The sequence below is a fragment of the Coloeus monedula genome (assembly GCF_965178545.1).
Source record: "Coloeus monedula genome assembly, chromosome: 6".
Classification (NCBI taxonomy): Eukaryota; Metazoa; Chordata; class Aves; order Passeriformes; family Corvidae; genus Coloeus; species Coloeus monedula.
This window is the reverse complement of record NC_138786.1, coordinates 40,664,043-40,683,932: the sequence shown is the minus strand read 5'-3', so window position 1 is coordinate 40,683,932 and position 19,890 is coordinate 40,664,043. Positions and strand designations below refer to the sequence as shown.

The window sequence follows — 19,890 nt, the reverse complement described above, 5'->3', positions numbered from 1 at the left end:
AGGTCAAGGCCAGTGACCTCCACCATGGAAATGAAAGCCTCCTGCCAGGGCTATGGAAGCTGCTGATGCAGCTCCAGAAAGCATTTGGATTTAGAACAGCAGCCTGTCTAATACTGCCTAGTGACTAATATGGAGCTATGTGCTTATCTCTGGTCCTACAGTGTATCGGCAATCTCAGCATTTGTTGGAGTGATGATTTATTAAGAATTGCGGGCATTTCTCACCTGGAATCAGGATCAGGGCTTTAGACAGCAACACATTTTCTTGTTCACCAAGCTCATCCATAGATAAGAAACTAGAGAAACAGGGAGAATTATTCAGCTGCACCAGAAACAACAGAAGACCTGTGTGTAAACCTTGGCAAGGCATCTCTAAGCAGCACACTGAGCTTGTAACAGAGCCCAGCCATATTTCAGAAGCAAAGACAAGATAGTTGTTCTCAGATGAAACATTGCAATAGTCTGAGACTGGGACTCAGAAACTGCTGAAAATGCTCACTTCTGCCTAAACCCATTGGGATCCTGCTGTACCTGGATGGAAATGGAGACTGAAATGTAAGCAAGAATTGATATCCAGCTTTCCAGAGGGAAAGGATTAATGAAACCTACAATGTGTCCTTCCTCCTGGTTTCTTAACCTTATCACACGGCATTAGGAAGGGAAAAGCAATAATAAAAGCAGCAAGAAAGTTACAGGCTGCGAGGTCTAGCCAGACCCCTTTCCTTCGCATGCTCACTCAGGATTCCAGAGGGAGATAGCTAAAGATGTACTATGAACTCATAGCAACTTACTTGGGTAGGCTGTGCTGGGGCAGTGGGAGGTGTGGGAGGAAGGGAAAGCTGCCTGTGAAGCCAAGCACAGGTGGCAGAGTCCACTGGGGCAGAAGCCGTGTCAGGGAGCAGAGCCTGGTGCCTACCTGGCTCCACCACCCAACCTCCAGAACAGCTCTTGTTCTAGTGTGTTTGGACTGTTATAAAGCAATTTTGATGATGTACCTGTAACATAATAATTAGCTCTTAATAACATACTTCCTAAAGCACTGCATGCTTATCTGCTCCTAAGCACCCCTGTTGTGTAGAGGGAACTGTCAATGACTCAGAAGTGAAAATGCATGTATGCAAACTGTAACAGTTTTCCTGAGACTATAAGCTGAAAGTACAGGGTGACTGTGGGTTAGACATTCAAACTGACAATTTCTTATACAAAATAATATAACACTGAAGAGAAGCTGCTGTGTTTCCCTGATCTGACCAGACCATCGCAAACCTTTCTGTGAGTTTAAGCTCTCCTCAGAGCAGCTACTCTGAAACTTCAGCTGATCTTTCTTTAAGCTTCTCCAACTGTACTTTTCATGTTTGTTACCTCAAAGTAACTGAACTGACACTTCTGAAATTTTGCATTAGTGCTTGTTTCTAAGCTTGTCAAGCATGAGAAGAAAGACAGACTTATCACCAGTGTGAAGAAGAGCCTTATCCCCCAGCTGTACCACTAGAGCATGATGAATTGGTATTTAACAAAATTCCTTAATGCCTCAGGCAATGGCACAATTAAATCTTAGTTTTGCTTTTCCTTTTCCTTTGTACTGTACAAATATGAAACTTAGAAAGAGCTGTAACTCTTAATGATATCCCAAATCCCTAGTGGATAGCGCCTTAGTGAGGTATGAATAAATGTAAAATATTATGTATTGGATTGTTCTGGAACAGTCCAAAAGTCTAAGAAGAAGTAGACTCTCCAGATTTGAAGGAAATAGTGTCGGAAGATATTATCTTTCCTTATATTCATAGAATCATAGAAACGTTTGGACTGGAAGACACCTCTGAGGGATAATTGAGTCGAACCTCACATCATGTAGTCCAACAAGGTAGGCTTTGCAGAAATCTCTGCAGTAGATTCGCTAGCCTTTAATTGAAGGGTCTTTTTTGCCCCTTGGAAGCATTTGGTGTTGGCTGTTGTTGGAAATAGGATATTGAACAAGATAATATGTGTTTCTGTGTTCCCTTTTTTGAAAGCAAAAACAAAAGGAGTTTAAGGGAGTGGGTATGACTTATATTCAAATAAGTGTGATGTACCTGTCCCAGTAATAAATTGTTTTTACTATGTACCACGTAATTAAAGTAACATAGAAAAATTGCTTGGGTTCTCCTGAATGTGTAGGTCTGTGTAGTTAAATGCAATGATTGTATCTAATGAAAGAAAACAATTCCAAGTGATTTGATTTTGAAGGATATGAGAACAGTAATGAATTAATAACCATAAAGTTAATTTTCACTATCTGCCTGCTTAAGTAATACACCTGACAAGATTGTCCTGTTGCTTATCTTTTCTAAAATTAAAACCACAGCATTAAACCACTTCATTAACTGACACAGAGCAAAATAAAATGGCTCGCTATCAAATAATAAACTTAACTATTATGTTAGCTAAAAATATGGAATAACAAACAATTTCTGCAAAATCCAAAGGCAGAACTCTTTATGGGCATCAACTACAAAACAACATCAAATCTAATATTAAACATTGTATTTTCATATTCAATCTACTAATGTGAGAAGGATTGCTGCACCTGTAAAGAGCAAACCGAGTTAAGCTTTGTAACAACTGTATGCACTGCTGTAATGAAATAAACATTAATAACTAACAGTTGAGAAAGTCACAGAGAATTACAACAGTCTGATGTTTGGCTCTGTTAATTTTGTTTTTATAATGATTCCTGTTAATTAGGGACAATATTGACATAAAAATTTTAAGTGAAAATGGCACTATTTCAGGACTAAAACCTTTTCCTCAGTCACCCATATTTATGCATTCACAGCTCTATCTAACAAAATCTTTGCCTTGAGTGTTGGACATACCTTTGTCTACAGATTATTTTCTCTTCTGGTGTTTCAGCTACAGGTGTAACTCCCTGTGCCTCTCCCGCTCTAGCATCTATATAGAGATTCTGTCTGGCCATGGAGGATTAAAACTAGGTTAAAATTCACTGGAGCAGGTATACTGTTTCTAATTTGAAACAAAGTTTTCACTTCTGCAAGACTATTGTCAGTTCTGTTCCAATTTTACATATTTAATGGGAAAACTACCAGGAGTACGTTAAGAAACAACAATCATTTGTCACTCGTCATACCTTGAGGAAAAAATTGAATGTTTGGTTCAGTGTTTTTCATTTTAAAAAGATGTGTGCCTACTGCTCCTGTTCTTTGATTTTATTGTTATACAGCACCACATTATTACATCTAACATGAGGGTTATGGAAGTCAGCACTAAACTTTCAAGGTTTTGCCCTGAAGGTAAATCTCAGTATGTAGCTTCTAAGGGTTTGAACACAGCTGTCTTCTTGCCCTTGGGGACCACTAGTAAGAAGCTGTAGAACTCAGAATTGGAAATACTCCCCGTCTGCAGTCACCTGGCAAATACACGAAATCAGAGCACAGCCATTTCATGTCAGCTGAAGTTTCCCCTGTTTATTTTAAAAGTTTTGTCAGGAAGTCCCTCAGTGCAAGAAAGTTTAAAAGTGTCTGACTAAGGTTGCCATGGCATCTGCACTACAGCTATTCTAGAACAGCTGGCCACCCCAGCTCCCCTCAGTCTTCAGTTCCCTCAAGACTCTGTTTCAGCCTATAAAGCTGGTTTCAGATTTTTCTCTTTCCTTTCCATCCATTTAAGTGTCTAAACTTCTAGACTGTACAAACCCATGAATGTTAGTCAATGCCTTCCAGATATGCAGCAAAGAAACATTTGAAGATGCATAACTGTCTGATTTGAAGAAAAACCCCAAAGTTTCATATTTTAAAAATAGTATTAATCATTTAAGGACACGCAGTTTTATCCTGCTTTTAACAATGTTGATGAAACCTGTTTCTCTCACCATCCACCGTCTGTCTGTTATTCCTCACAGTCTTTGCCCAAGGTAAAGTGACAATAAAATTTTGCTTTAAAAGACAAGGAAAATAAACCTATAAATAAATTCTAGATTCTTGAACGTTTATGAATTTGGTTTACTTTTTCATAGACAGAGTCTAATATGGAAAAATCCAAGCTAATAATACTTTGACAGAATTTTAAATTGCCTGCTTTACATGTAGCAAGAGCTGTTGACCAGATACTGAATTTATAATATATTTATACTGTCAACTTGAATCTGTAGATTTTTGTCAGGATACAAGGGAAGAGGAAATTCCTAAAGAAATCCTTTCTTATACTGGGTGCTTTAATCTCACTATCATCTTTCACTCCCATCACATTGCTGTTCCATCACCTGCTCTGATGTTAATCAGAATGACTGGGTCATCCTCTTTTATAAGCTTGCTGGATTAATTTTTTTCAAGGTCATCTGTGAATTGACTTTAGTAAGCAATTATAAATTGGATGATATTTTAATATTCTACCCTCTCCCTAGGCTTTATTCTAGAAATGATGAGAGACAAAATGAAACCCAAAGGGCATTTTAGGAAGCAAGATGGTGAACACCATTATCCCATACCTTTATAATTTCTCCTGCCCTGGACACCCTTATCTTTCCCTCTGAGTTCAAAGGGAGTTGAGGGAAATTCAGCATCTTCCAGAAAGAGTCTTTTAGCTAATATATCTGCCTATGATCTCTGGGGAAATCTGTTGATATTAGTATTTGAGACACTTAAACTTGGCAATCAGAATTCTGTTCTATTACAATGCATCTCTACTAAGGCGACAGAGGTCTCTGTCTCGTCTCTCTCTGATATTGCCTTTTGAATTTTAACATTAAAAAGCAGTATTTTCCTTCACTGTATTTTTAAAAGAATTTGAAACTGTTTAGGAAGCTGGTTTTGGACCATCACCCAGCAACAAACTATTAGATACCTGCAGAACCTTGGATTCAAAGGGCACAGATTGTGAAGACCAGCTGAATAAGGATTGCAGATCTACTGGTTAAAGCTTTTACCAGCATTTTCTAGAGGAACATTTACCGAGGTTGTTTAGACCCAACCAGAACATGTGCTCTTAAGCAACTTTCAACACGACCATGCTAAAGCAATGATTTCCTCCTGACTGACTCTTTGGTTTGCTTTCTAAGCACAGAAAGCAAAGCATGGCTTTCTCTCTGACCCCTCACAGACCATCAGTACAGCTGCCTTAGGTCTCAACAGGTTTGTGAATTATTCACAGTGCTTTTCAAGACTATGAAGAAAGCTAGACAGCAATTCTGCTGTTTCAACTTAAAAGACAGATAGAATGACAAATGGACAACATGGTTGCAATAGAATGTATTCCTCAAGGGTAATACTATTAAATAATAGCCCATGAGGATTCTGCTAAGGGTTTCAGACTGTGCTAGGGAAAGAGGAGATAACCAAAAATGTTCGTGGTGCTATCAGTACACCCAACCTATAAAGGCAACAGAAAATCCAGAAGTAAAAATTGTTCCATTTGCATCAGTATTTTGAGGAAGGAGTGAGTTTTGTTTGAATCAGAACGGGCTTGAATCATGATTTTGATGTGGAACTATGTAAAATTCTGGGGTTTGCTGGGCTTCTGCTCTAAGCCACAAACAGGAGGTAACAGCTGCTTAGTGTTTTAATTTTGTATTCACAAGAATTGCAAACAAAGAACAAAAGAAACAGCTTATACAATGAACCTTTGTTCTTGATCTGTTTACGACTGTTAATTTCACTGTCATTGAGTCCTGCCAAGGGCTGATACACATAAAGTCATGACAATAAATGCAACTCTTGTCTGTCTCCTCTCTTTATAGTTTCTTTTTGAAGGTATGTGCCAAGCAGATAGTGCTGGGAAAATGAGTGTGTGCTTTTTTTCAGCAGAACTTACACATCACAGGCAACTGCAGTGCATTGTGCTCCATGCTCATCCAGCCATTATCATGCAGAAAACTGCAGGAATGACAATTAGGCTCAATTTCCTGCCTGGACATAGGCGGGACATCCTGAGACCATCCAATTTTAGACTTATGACATTAGGGCAATGAAGCAGAAGAGTCTTAGGCTATCATCAATACTGTGTAAGAGTCTACCAGACTGTATAGATAGGGTTTTTTTAATGCTTATAATCTGCATATGCTCATAATCTAAAGATAATAAGAAAGTTGCCTGTTACTCTATAGAGCCATATCAAATCTTTTCATCTAAAGAACAGACATCACACATAGTGTTAGGCAAGCTGGAACACTAAAGCCCCAGTAATTTCAGTAACCTACATCTATGTCACTGGATAATAGCCACTTTTCATTTCTGATGTGTGTAGTAACAAGAAAATGTCAGTTTAAGAGATTTTTTTTTTCAAATGCATTCTTCTAAAATAAAAATGCTGTTTTCTCTTTTTGAAGGAAATTTTGTCTTTTCCATTTCAATGTCTTTTCCAGAAACCATTAATTTATACTTTTCAATATGCCCTAGATGGCATTCAAGCCTTTCTGAATCTAGTGGTAAAATTCCCACTGCTTTCAATGGGAGTAAGGATTTTCTTTTCTATGTATGCATATTTACACAGATGTTCTTAAGGCCACACACTTAAGTAGACCACTTCAGTTCAGTGCTCAAGCATCATTTTTCCAGAATCCCTGCTCACTCAGCCCCTTACCCTGCTTTTCAGACACAGAGGGTTGTTGTTTTAAGTGGCACAATCTACACGCAGGGAGACCCTGTGACATCAGACAGAGGATCTATTGCTTAGGCACAGTAAGGATAACTGTAGAGGCCCAGAGAATTTCCTTCCCCTTAAGGCTAGGTCATCACAATATTCTAGAAACCACACCCTGGAGTACAAACTGGGGTCAAATAAGTCACCTTAGAAAAAATGGCACTATAGCAAAAGAATGGTACATGGCTCTGAAATATTTGATTTTCTCCATTCAGGCTTCAGAATGAAGCCATTCCACCCAAGCCTGCTCACTCTTTGAATTCACCTAATGTCATCGCTGGAGCAATAAAATTTTACTCCTGGAAAGTTTAATTTTGTGCTTGCATGCCTGACTATTTGAGATGTATTACACTCTGCAGGCAGCCGCTTGACACAGCCATGGGCTTCCACCCTCTGAGCAGGCAGCTGTGCCTAACAGAGGAGCCATGAAAGCAAGCAGTCTGAGCCAGGCACAGCTGTGGCCACAAACAGGCTTACTAGTGACCACTGCAACGGCCAGGAAATCTGGATGTGACAGGGGTATGACCAGCACCCCTTGATTTGTGGCAGCCCCTGAACTTATCGCCCCTGGGCAGTGAGCAAAAGGGAGGCTGTGCATGGAGGGTGGTAATGCCTCGGGTCAACACAAGTTCAGCATTCCTGTAAGTCCATCTGCAAAACCTTAACTTGCAAACCTAGGGACCGGGACAGGGTATGCTGAGATGTGTCACGTCTTCCAGATGCTCTGGTGCCCTCACAGCCCCAAAACCCACTTCCATCAGCCTCCTTTGTATCTTTTGCCCAGAACTCTAGAGCACAGAGATAGATCCACATTGGCAAACTGCTTCTCTTGGGGATTTTGCTCCCGAGCAAGTGGTGCACTACTGGTCCCAGCCATGTAAAGGACAATTCTGAATACTCTGAATGCCTCTCTTCTCTCTCTCTCTTTACCTATTACTGGAATGACAGAACCTGAAGTGAAGAGTTGGCTGGGAGGGTGTGTTTTCAGTCTGCTCTAGGTTTTTTCACATGAGATGTCTATCAGTGACACAGCTGTGTTTCCTTGGACACTGTGTAATTTGAGGGTCTGCACACAATGCACTGCAAAAAATAACTTATTTTTACTTTCTAACATGATGAAGAAGCCATAAATCTGTAGAAACTTACACCATGAACTGAGTACCAGAATATCAAAAGAAGAAAGAGGATTGCAAACTCATTTATTTTGCTGTTCCATTTCCAGCATCATGTGAATTAGGGCTACAGGTTTCACATTGGTATTCAGGAGGTCATTTGTCACACACAGAGAAATAAATTAGAGGGAACATTAATGGTGACAAGCATACAAGACTACTGAACAGCAGAAGCATTTCAATCCTGTTGGGAATGACAAGCAAATTTTCACAGACCTCTGGTCCAGTTGCCATAAATCCAGCGTATCAGCAATGAATGCATTCAAGCACACCTCTGAACTGTCATTGCATAGATTCTTGTATTAATATGTGTGACTATACAGGTCTAAATTTAAAGTCTAAAGTTAAAGGTCTACATAAAGCCTACTTTTCAAAGAAGCATGTTTCATATAACATTTTCTTGAGTTAGAAAGAAGCCTTTTAAATTATTTTAAGATTCCCTAATCCTATTTAATGTATTTTTCTGAGAGAAAAGGAAAATCTCGTGGCTGTTACAGACTTTTCTTGTGCTTATGGCATAGTCCCTTCACATTAAAAAACAAAAAGGAAAAAAAAAAGAGAAAGAAACCTGTGTATGTTGCACGAACAATTACAATAAAACTAGTAAAATCTTTACACTGTCAGAAGGACAGGATAAATTCTCTCTGTAGTGACTCATATGACCAGTGTGGCAAGAGGATTCAGAGTCTAAAGGTTTATTTCATCTTCTCTCTCCCTTGCTTCTCTCCCATCAAAGGAGTCTGGCTAAATCAAAAACACTGATGCAGCACCATTCCTGTTTCTCTGGAAATGTTATCCATCGTGAGCAGTGACTTGAAGTCACAATTACTTGGGAATCTTTATTAAAACACAGTGTTGAGATTTTAGCTAAGATTAACTACATTCAGTCCCCTAAGTTTTCTCACACTGACATGGAAACTCTTTGGGAATTACTGAAGTAAGTAATTTTTTACTTTTTTTCATTAATATTGAAATGCTGAAGAATACAAATCCCCTTTTTTGTACACTGGTATAAAGCATGGGTAAGACTGAAACCAGTACATTTAAATAAGTGGATGATTCTCACTGGTTTTATAGCAGCAAACATTGCCTGGTCCTGATGCAGCAAGAGACGAACAGAGAACATTTCAGCAAAAGACCTGTTTCTCTAGATAGTTCTGTAAGAGCTCTTTCCTTTGGAATACAGATTGAACATTGCAGACAGGCCTCAATTTAGTATTGACTTCAAAGGAAAAATCTGTGACAAATGTCCCATGTTTCTAGCTTGTTTGAAGATGGAGACATACTGACACCCTTTCTGTCAAGGAAGAAGGAAAGAAAAGAGGTTTGTTTAGTCCAAATCTCCATTGGTTGCTTTCCAATACATCAGAAAACTGGTATGTAGTCAGTCTCTCTAAATAAGAAAAAGGAAAAAAGTAAGACAGCTCAGTGATTAATATGCTTACTTGAATGTCAGAGATGTATGTTCAAATCCTTCTTCTGTCAGACGGTGGAGCAGGGATGTGAAGCAAAACCCTGCGCTTGAGGAGAAGATCAGTCAATCTTAGCTGGGTTTCTGCATCCGTCTCTCCTGACAATTTTTTTTTTCAGTGGATATAAAATACAGAAATAATCACTGCAGCAGAAGTAACTCTGCTTTGTCATGAAAAATGCCTTAACCTTCAGGCCACAGGATTTCCTTTCTCTGTCCTTTTGTGATCTGACTGCATTTTGTGCAAGGCTTTATGTATTAGGCGAATTAAGCTGATTTTATTCATCTGAGATCAAAGAATAAGCATTATACAGAAGGGACAATTCTAGTCAAGTGTAAAGTCAAGCTGCACATGTGTCTAATGGGAAAAACGTAAAGTAATTTACAGGAAGGAAAACTAGTGTGTTGGGGAGATGCCTCTAGAGGGTTAAATCATGGCATAGCAGAGGCTTTGAAGACCCAGTCTTTAATTGGAAGTTGGAGCATGATGCCTAAAATCCTTTATAAATGCAGTTGGGTGCTCTCAGGGTAAAATATGAAGGCCAGTCATAAAATAAATGGGGTGGAAATTCAGTGTAGAGCAAGTCCATTGACTTCAATCCTTTCCTCCACCTCTGCATGTGAGGGCACAGGTGCAGTCCCACGAACCTGCCACCTCACCCTTATACAGTCTCCTTGTACCTGACCTCTCCTCCCATGTCTTTGGCACGCCCAGACTGCCCTGAAGGATCAGGCATAAGCAGAACGTGCTCTGCCAAATAAGAACACTTTATTTGTAGCTGACACACAGGAACTATTGTTTTTGGGTTGTTTATGCTTTATTCCCTCTGGCATCTGCTAATATATTCTTGGTCTGATTCTTATCTCTTACTGACACACATCAGAAGCATTTCTAAACCTCTGGGCGGAGAAGGGTTTGACATTTCTAGTTCAGATCAATATCACATCAGCAGAGATGAGTCAAACACTTGCAGCTCTCATTCCTGAATTATTTATCCACATTCAATTGTCTCTCACCTCTTATTGACCTTTTCTATTCAACTAATATGAAACCAAGGACCTTTGAACCGAAGTGCCAAGTGGTGCAGCTGGATTGCAGACTATCTATTGTCCCGAGTAATGGGCAGCTAAAGCAACAACTTTTCACTGCTCATTCGTGCCTTACCTGGGAAAATGCTGCTGAACGTGAACCAACCTCCCCGGTAACTTGGCCTGTTGGTAGAGCTCATCGGTGCCTAAACTAGATTCCTGCAGACCCTAACCTATCCCCCTACATTACAGTGTGTCTGGTGAGCACCAAGCACAAATTACTGTCACTGTGTTTTCATACCACATAGAAGTAGACAAAGCGTATGATGGCTGAAATCTGAAACCAGCAGAGCAGTGATAACAGTCCCTCCCTTCACAGACAATCCCTGAACCCTGGTGATCTTCAAGGGCAGCCTGTGGCTGGTATCACTCTAAATGACGCCAGGAAATGAGGCCACTTTTTGTTTTCACATCCTATTATTCATGGCTTGTTTTAGATATGATTATATGAATTCTAGGGTTGTTTTTTGTCTTCAACTAAACAGTAGTTAGGGCTTTATCATATGAATAGATGCATGTCTTTCTCAAGGGTTCCCAGAATATTAGGGGAAGAATAACCACAAGTGTCCAGAATTGGACAGAATGGGCATACACATACCCACTGGGTACACAGTTTGCAGATGAGCACTTTTCCTTTCACACACACCCACCACCGAACAGATTAATGACAGGCTCAGGTGGGACTCAATCTCCACAGATCTACAGGAGACACAGGATGTTCACGTGTTTTCTGCAGCCCTGAGATATTCATATCTGCAGTACAAGAATGGTATCATTGCTGCTACTGTATGATATAATCTAATAGAAATAATAAGTCAATTAAACCAGGGCCTGGCACACAACCATAATACATAATTTGTATTATGGCACACAACCATAATACAAAAATTAAAAAACTATATTAATATAACAGAACCTACTCGTGGATGAAAATGTAGATCAAGTCTACCTTGTGAATGTGTAACTGCTAATGTCTGGAATATGTGACTGTGTTCTGAAATTAGTGTTCTTTGATGCTTTTAGTGTTGGTAAACCTCAATCCTTGAAAAATAACATTCTCATATGTCATAACAGAGATATTTGTTTCATTTAAATTGGGAAAAACTGTCAGAGATGCAAGGATTTTAACCTTCACATGAAAGAAATGCAGGTAAGACACATCCACTACTTAGACCATGAATAATTTCTAAAAAATAAAGTTGAGATATGAATTTAATTTTCCTATTTTAATTAGACACAAAGTAACACCCCAGTCCTAAACATTCCACATCCTGGTGTGTGGGAAGTCCAAAGTAAGACACTAATTTTTTTTCTTGAGCCTATCTGCATTCAAAATGCACTTCCTCCAGAGCATATAAAGAACTCCCTTGTCTTTATTTCCTGTAAAATTTCAGGCTCCTAGGTACCATCTGATGAGTATACAACCATTTAGGATAGCAAGAGTAAGTACTGCTGAACACACATTTAACACACAAGTGCAAAGGACGGCACTGTTGGCCTTTTTACTATGATAAACAGGAAAGGAAAAAAGCCATGTGCCATATAGCAAGATCCTCTTCTCCCTCTTCAACAGTATACAGATACTCTGTTTCTATGTCTTGCAAGCAAAAAATGAGGAACATTTAAAACAGACTTTCTTGAGAAGGAAATGCTTTAAGAATTGCTGTTATTTAAAAAGGGAAAGGAGGAAAATGCATCAATTAAGTGAACTAAAGCCTTTTCAGTCTGTCTAGTCTCACAAAAAGAATGACAATAAATATTTCCATAAAAGGTATGTTTACCTCCCATAATCTCCATGACAACAATCATTTCACTGGGCTCAGAATTTTCTTCCTTCCTTTTATTTTTTTCATCTTGAATTAGCTGCTTGTGTAGACAAGCATCTGCTGCCTCTCCATCTCACAGCTGCTCCTTCTTGCTTTTATTCTTACTAGTCTGTATCCCTTACCCATTTTCAAGCAAATACTACAAGACTCTCTCTGAAATGGTCAATCTGGGCAAAAGGCCAGGAAGTGAAATCAACTCTTTACCAATGGATTTCCTTCTATTTTACTTTATTTCCCTAGGAAATTTTGTCTCATACCAAAAAGCCTTCCAGTAGTAGAAGTTTGTTGTAGAATTACAATATTATAGGAAGTTACTATAAATGTGGGTGTTTCTCACTTCAAATGGAAATTCACTGATTTCCAAAAACGCTTTTACTTAGGTCAAAATCTGATAAAATACCAGAAACCTGCAATAGGATTGGGGGTCGATACGAATTACTCTCTCATTCTTCTCTTCTGTTTGCTTTTTTTCTAGGATGAGAGGACATCAGAACTCAACACTTTTACAGGCCTCCAAAACATATGGTTTACATTGGCTACTGATAGTACTTTTGTGGACCAGGAAGTAAATTGCATAAAGGTGGTGTTGAACTTATGACAGAAATGCTTTTTAAGGACATCCTTCGAGCCACAAAGCAGCTTCAAGGCTGCGAACATCCCTCAGGACACAGTGCACCTCCTGCAGCTGCCTGAAAGAACATGCTCGAAGACCCATGTGCTGACTTTATGTGGTAACTGCCTCTCACTTTGGCTGTGGCTGTCCTTTGCTCTGTGCTCACAGCTCTGCACCACCTGGCATCAGGCTGCTGTGGGGGCTCTCCTCTCCTCTCTCCTCTTCATATATAATCAGATATTGAAATACAGGCATAAACAAAAAACACAACTGAAAGCTCTGATTTTGCAGTATGCAGACACTTCACATGGACCCATAGGATATGCCAAACCAGTCAAAGCTCTGACCGCTTCTGGGTGTCTATTATTCAATGTATGGAGAAAAGAGAAGATGATGAAGGGTGGTTTGATACCACGATGCATTTCAGGGCTTTTGTTATTTTTGACATTGTTTGCTGCAAAATAGAGCATATGGCCATACCTGCCTCTAGTTCTTGTGGACCCCCTCATGCCGATGTATATTCAACAAAAAGGGGCTCACATGGGGCAACCAGACAGCGCTACATAATACAGGAGATGTGAAGAATTTTGAGGCTGGGATGGAACTAGTATGAATTATCCAGTCAACAAAAGGAAGGGAGTGAGCTAGAGTGAGAATAAAAAATATTTATACTCTACGGTATTTTTGGAAAAGATTTAGTGTGTTTAATCTGAGAGTTCTGGAGATCATTTCCCCTAGCTAATTACAGAATTGGAATCTTCCTTAATAACTCATTGAAGATTAGTGGAAGTGTTAACAGAATACATTATTTTCTTGCATACTTAGCAATGGAAACATGAACATATAAACTGATCAGGCTTTAAGGGGAACATATGCATATAGGGTAATGCTACAGCCGCATCAATGCAGTTCATCTACTAAATGTCCCCTTAGCAGGTCAGGTTTAGTTATATTTTATGTCCATGTCATAAATGTAACAGATATACCACTGTGTTCATACCAGCAGTTAAATATCATTCCTTGTTACTAAGTCCCATAGCTATGTGATAATGTCATTGGAAATTATTATTATTGTAGTAGACAGCGACTTGCATGACCCCTGCTGGGTTGTCTTTTCCAAACTCTGTAACTGAACCTTGTAATCTACAAAGACCTTTTGAGAGATGAGTAATTAAATTCTTACGATCATGCAATTTGTTACAATAGGGCAGAAATTCCTATTTTTGTTTCCTATCCTGTTCCCTGGAAAAGTAACAAAAGCATGCTGGATTCCACCTGGCATTTTTACTCCTTGTTGCAAGTTGTTTGACTGAATACAGAGAAATTAATAAGAAATCTTGTCACACTGTTGAAATGAGACAGTTCTCATTGACTTCAAGAGAGTCTTTTAAAACTTCGGTATTTTCTTAAAGAATAATATAACTGTTTAGTGAGAAAATACTTTGTCTAAACACAAGTTAGATGCAAAATGTAGGGCTGCCTTATTTGATAAACCATATATATATTTATATATTATACCACAATATACCATACATATATTTATATAATATAGATATTGTTTCATGAAGCACTTAGTGACAAAAGGAGGATTTAGCGCATAATTTTTGAGGCACACTGCCAAGTGACAGCAATTCTCAATTCAGCAATTGTTTAAAATACCTGTTTACATTGGGTTATTTAAATTATTACCTATAATTTAGCAAAATACTGAAAGATGGGGAGTAAGTTTTGACTTTACCCACAAAAAATTCAGCAGAAAGATGTCTGGATCCAGTAGAGATCCTAGTTGGGACCAGAGGGAAGGGGAGAGCTCATAGGGACTGTACAGCCTGACCACAGCCAACCGGTGTAAACTCCGTGAGGCTGCACCGAGCTAAAAGGCTGCAGCTGTGCAAACAGGCAGTGCTGCCAGAATATAGATCTTCCTTCCTTGCTGCCTCTCCATAGTTTCCAACTCCAAACCAATCTGTATCATGCAACAAACCGCAATATGATATTTTACCTGTACAGGCCAGGTGATAAATGGGCGTGCACATCAGCAGCCCTCCTTTACATTAGCAGAAAAGATAGCTGCTTCTATATGTTAGATACTGTCTCCAGGTTTTGTGGCATAACGGGGTAAACAGATCTATTTCCAGACATTTTCCTGTATTCCCTTTGGGAAAGAGAAATTTACGCTCCTTATGCTCTACACATTTTAGTTTGACATGATCATTTTACTTGTCCCCTTTGAAGCAAGGCAGATCTTTATCACTGCATCATCCATCTACCTCCGAGAAGTAAAATATGGCTCTTAGCAAGATCAGGATACTGTATCCCTCAACAAGACTACTACTAATGAAAATACACCCCCTTAGGCCCTAGCAGTAGCAAAGTATGTTTTGATATAAGGACGACATATTTCCTGGTTAGTTGCAAAAAGAATAGTTGTAATTTACCTTATAAAAATACAAAAGGAATCCACCCTAAAAGAGAAAAGTAGTTTTATTAATTCAGCACTCCTCTCACAACTCCTTAGTAAAAATGTACATATTATTATAAGATAGATACAGTTACATAATGAAATAAAACAATCCCAATGGCTCTTAATAAAAATACCATTAAAGCAAGCCACTGTTTTTTCAAGTGCTAAGATCTTACAGGAAAAAGACTAAGGAATGACTACACCTAAATAAGGCTTTTACTACTGACAGCAAAAGCTACATTAGAGCTTATACAGTCATCAGTTATAACATCCACATTTGTGTAATAAAGACTTCTTTATATGTAGAAGTTTAGTTGCCTCACCTGTGGACTGGTACCAGCATTTGTGTGGGAGTAGCTAATCCTCTCTTTCAAAAAGGACTTCTTCAGGAAAAACCCCATGAAGACACTTCATGAGTGATTTCTTATTTATATAAATGAAAGAACTAGAAACAACAATAAAAAAAGAGGAAGAGCTGTTTTCTGGAGATCAAGCAGACCTGTTATTTTTAAAATATTTTGCAGGACTCCTAGAGGCAGAAGTAGGACAGAAGAGCAGATATACAGGTAGGTCGAGTAGACGTACAGCAATTGCCTCAATTTACAGCTGACAAAAGCCTTCAGTTTTGGCACACAGTGTTTTCATCTTTCTGTGTGGTACAAGTTCCTCCGATGAGATTGGACTGCCCAGGGCACTGGTGGCTAACCTGTTTTTCTGAACTGGTTTGCCAGTTTGCTGGTTCAAATACAGCCCAGGAAATTAAAGTCATGGCCTGTGTGAAATGAGCCGGTAATAGCCATCAATTACCTGGTAGAGAGGCAAGCCTAGATAGCTCAAATCGTGCCCTTGGCTAATAGCTGAGAAGAGAAGCAAGGGAGCAAATGTTTTCATGGACTGAGCTGCATTCTCCTCCTCAGGGACAGTCTTAGCTTTGAAGAATAACATGAAAATTTTGGGGCTTCTAGATTATCCCTTCTATTTATAAAGTTTATCTTCTATTCAGCTATAATAAACAAACTAAATTTTGAAAGAGAAAACAAAGTGAAGCTGTAGGATTCCAGTGGAATATTAGGCAAAGCCTTGTAAGCATTCCTCAGTAAGATAGCAATAGCAAAGCTGTAGCAACCTCTCTTCTCTCTCAAACCTATCAATCAGATTTGGGGAAAATGGCTCAAGATACTAACTTGACAAGTATGTGCAGAAGCATAGCTTTTGTACATCATAAAAAAAAAAAAAAAAAAACCAAACCAGGGGGCTAAAGGAACAATTCATTTAGTTTGGGTACATTTAAAACTAGATCCAGTGAAGAACTAGGGGTCTGAACAGCAGGTGATAAAGCTTCCTGATGCAAAATGAATTTCATCTTTCTGGCTTAAAATGCAGGCAGGCAGTGAGAATCTCCATGTACTGACCCACACAGGCAGGTGGCTCGATGCCTCTGTCCTGATGCACCATGGAGAAGAAGGAATGCAGGAGTGACAATTCCAGTAGGCAGCAGAGCTCTGAATACACAGCTGCTACAACACTGTAGACTTTGACTTTGGTGGTGTTTAGCACCTCAACACCTTGATTAACTAAAAATCTGACTTCATCTAGAATTAGAGCAACAAGTTCTTGTTTTGTTATGAAAACCTATTTTCCATAAAACCAAGCCTATTGGTACACAAATGGATTGCAATTACTGAGAAACCTTATGTTTTAAAAACCTCAGATCAATTATTTATTTTCTGCTCTTTTCTCATATTTTTTTTTCCCTCCATGGTATTCAAATACTAGAAATTTGTATTATTTTTTATTCACAAAACCAAAAATACTGACATGGGTTTTTCCAAAGTAAAATCTGGAAAACAAAATGCACATATGTGTGCTGTATCTGAATGTACATGTCAGGTAACACCACACAGAAAAAACAGGAGTATGAAAATGAGCAACATGGAGACTGCATTCGGAGGAACAGTTGCAGTGGATCAGTTAAACTCATTCAAGAACAGCAACTGAAGTCAACGCAGGCACCTGATGTATGATGCATTTAGGCCAGCCTGCTGGAAAACCGTGAACTGAATCAGTTTTTGTGAGTGTTAAATCGCCCCTTGTATCGGGAGCTAGGGGGTTATTGCACAGCCTCACCTAACCAAGAAACCCCCATCCTTCAAGGAAGACATAACTGAAGCTGGACCAGTTTTCTCCGGAAAGCGCTAAGCAACAAGCTAACAAGACGGGCCCGAGCATCTCGGGCACACGGGCCTGACACAGGGCCCGTGACCCCGGTCCCAGAGCTGCGGCTCTGGGCTTCGCCACCCTCTGGCCCCTCCGACAGCGCAGCTGGCACCGTCCTCCCCGCGGCTGGACACCCGCCCGCCGGGCTGGGCAAGCGCTTCCTGGCGGCGCCAGGACCTGCTTGCCCCGGGCCCTCCAACAAACGGAGGATGCCGAGGTCAGCCCCGGCTCCCGACACGTTTCCTCCGGCAGGTCTGGGGGAGGGCCGTGGGAACGGGGTCGGCGCTGGAGAGGGACGGCGCGGGCGGTAGACGCCAGCCCAAGCCGGGTCCGAACGCCACCACAGCCGCCGGGACAGCCCGTGCCCCTCAGCCCGCCGCCGGCATGAGGGGGGCCGGGCCCTGGTGCCTGCTCCTGGCCGCTGCCTCCGCCCTGGCCCGGACCCCGCCAGCCCCGCGGGCCGCCGTGCGCTGCCCGCCCGCCGGCGCCTGCTTCAGCGCCCACCTCGCCAACGTCTCGTACGCCGAGGCCCGCGGTGCCTGCGACCAGCGGCAGGGCGGCCTCGCTTGGGTCAGCGGCGAGCCCGAGCTGCGCCTGCTGCTGGGGCTGATGGCGGAGGCAGCGGTCCCCACGCCCGCGCTGTTCTGGGTAGGGCTGAAGAGGAACGCCTCCGCCTGCACCCACGAGGAGCAGCCGCTCCGCGGCTTCTCCTGGGAGGACGTTGGGGGTGGGACGGCCCCGCAGGAGGTGCCGGCGGCGCTCGGCCGGTGGGTGCAGGAGCCCCTGCGGTCCTGCCTCACCGCCCGGTGTGCCGGGCTGCACCTGGCCCGGAATGGCCCCAGATGGGGCTGGAAGGAGCGGGTCTGCCAGCTGGAAAGCCCGGGCTACCTCTGCAGGTATCAGTACGAGGGTGCCTGCCCCGACCTCAGTCCCGCGGGCGCCCTCGACCTCGACTACCGCCTCCCCTTCGAGGAGCACAGCAGCGGCCCTGGCTTCAGCCCGCCGGGCACCGTACTGACGGTGGCTTGTCCCGGCGGGGAGGTGCGGTTCACCTGCCAGCCCGAGCCGGGCGGCTTCGCCTGGAAGGCGGCAGAGAAGCCCCTCTGCCCCTGCCCCTTCGGCCGCAGGAGCCCCGACAGCGGGCGGTGCGCCGAGGCCGCCGGGTGCCGCGATGCCGCCGGCGGCGTCGCCTGTGCCTGCACACCGGACGGCCCGGGTGGCCCGGACGGGACTCCCTGCCCGGGCACGGGGCCGACCCCCACCGCTACAGGCGGCCCCGCGGAGCCGTCGGGTGCCAGGACGGAGGGGCGGCGTCCTTCCATCCCTGCACCAGGCGGTTCCGTGGAGCCTCCCGCCACCACCACGGCCGCCGCCGGCGGAGAGAAGACGGCTGCTCCGCCGCCCTCCTCCTCTTCCAACTACGTTTTCATCCTGGTGACAGTCGCGGTGGTGGTGCTGGTCATCCTGGTCATGACCGTCCTTGGGGTGTTCAAAATCTGCTTCAACAAGAAATCCGAGGGCCACGGGGACAAGGAGCCGCCGGAGGCCGGCAGCAAGGCGGAGGCAGGCTCAGCGGAGCCCAGCGGAGCAGCCGGCGGTGAATAGCCCCGGATGGCCGAGGCCGCGTCCCTCGGGGCTGCCCTGAGCGGCAGCTCTCGCCCGGCCAGAGCCTGGCTCCCCACGTCCCTGCTGCCCCCCGCCCTGCTGCCGGGGGGAGCCGAGGGCGAGGCGCCGCGGGACTTGGCTGGGCAGGGCTTGCACATTATCAGGTGCAGGAGCGCGTAGCGACGTTCTTTTGAGGTGATTGAAGCCTTTGGACAGTCAGGAATTTTTGTCGGTCTGAAAAACAGTTATTTAGGTGCTGACTTCAGTAAAATATAAATAGATCGGCCTGGCTGACAGAGCGATTGCAGCTGCAACAATTGTGCATTTTTATCCTCTCAGAAACTCTTCGTTGGGTGCCTTAGTTGGAGCAAGCATAAAGTGGACCACTTTGAGCACTTGCATCTTGTAATCTAGAATCTAGATTTGTAGATCTAGAATTGTAATCTTGTAATCTGGAAGTCACTCTTTGCCTGAGTGGTACTTGGAGGCTCTCATTTTCAATCTAATTGCTGGAACTTTTGGAGAGGTGAACTACCATAATTTTGAATGAAACTGCGACCCATATGCTTTCATACTGACCTTAAAAAGTGAAAGTGTATTTCTATACATAGAAAGTCACTAAACTGCTGAGGAAGTGAGAGGTTAATGGGGAGTCAGTTTTATACTTCATCTGATGAAAATAATAAAGGATGATGTAAATCACTGCCCTGTTCATTACTTCATACTCATTTTTATTGTAGCAGAGAATAAATTTTTCAGTTACAGTTTTTCTCGTAAGGTGTGTTGTTACAAAACTTGCTT

At 42.2% G+C, this 19,890-nt stretch overlaps 1 protein-coding gene across 1 annotated transcript; it reads left to right on the top strand.

The window, feature by feature from the left end:
* Nucleotides 1-16,433: 16,433 nt before the first annotated feature.
* On the top strand, nt 16,434-19,643 carry CLEC14A (C-type lectin domain containing 14A; the record flags this gene model as incomplete). The annotated part of the gene is made up of 3 exons (XM_082283462.1): nt 16,434-16,458; nt 17,158-17,285; nt 17,542-19,643. The coding sequence occupies 3 exons, from the start codon at nt 16,434-16,436 to the stop codon at nt 19,087-19,089; spliced, it is 1,701 nt and encodes a 566-aa protein (XP_082139588.1). The 3' UTR covers nt 19,090-19,643.
* Nucleotides 19,644-19,890: the final 247 nt, after the last annotated feature.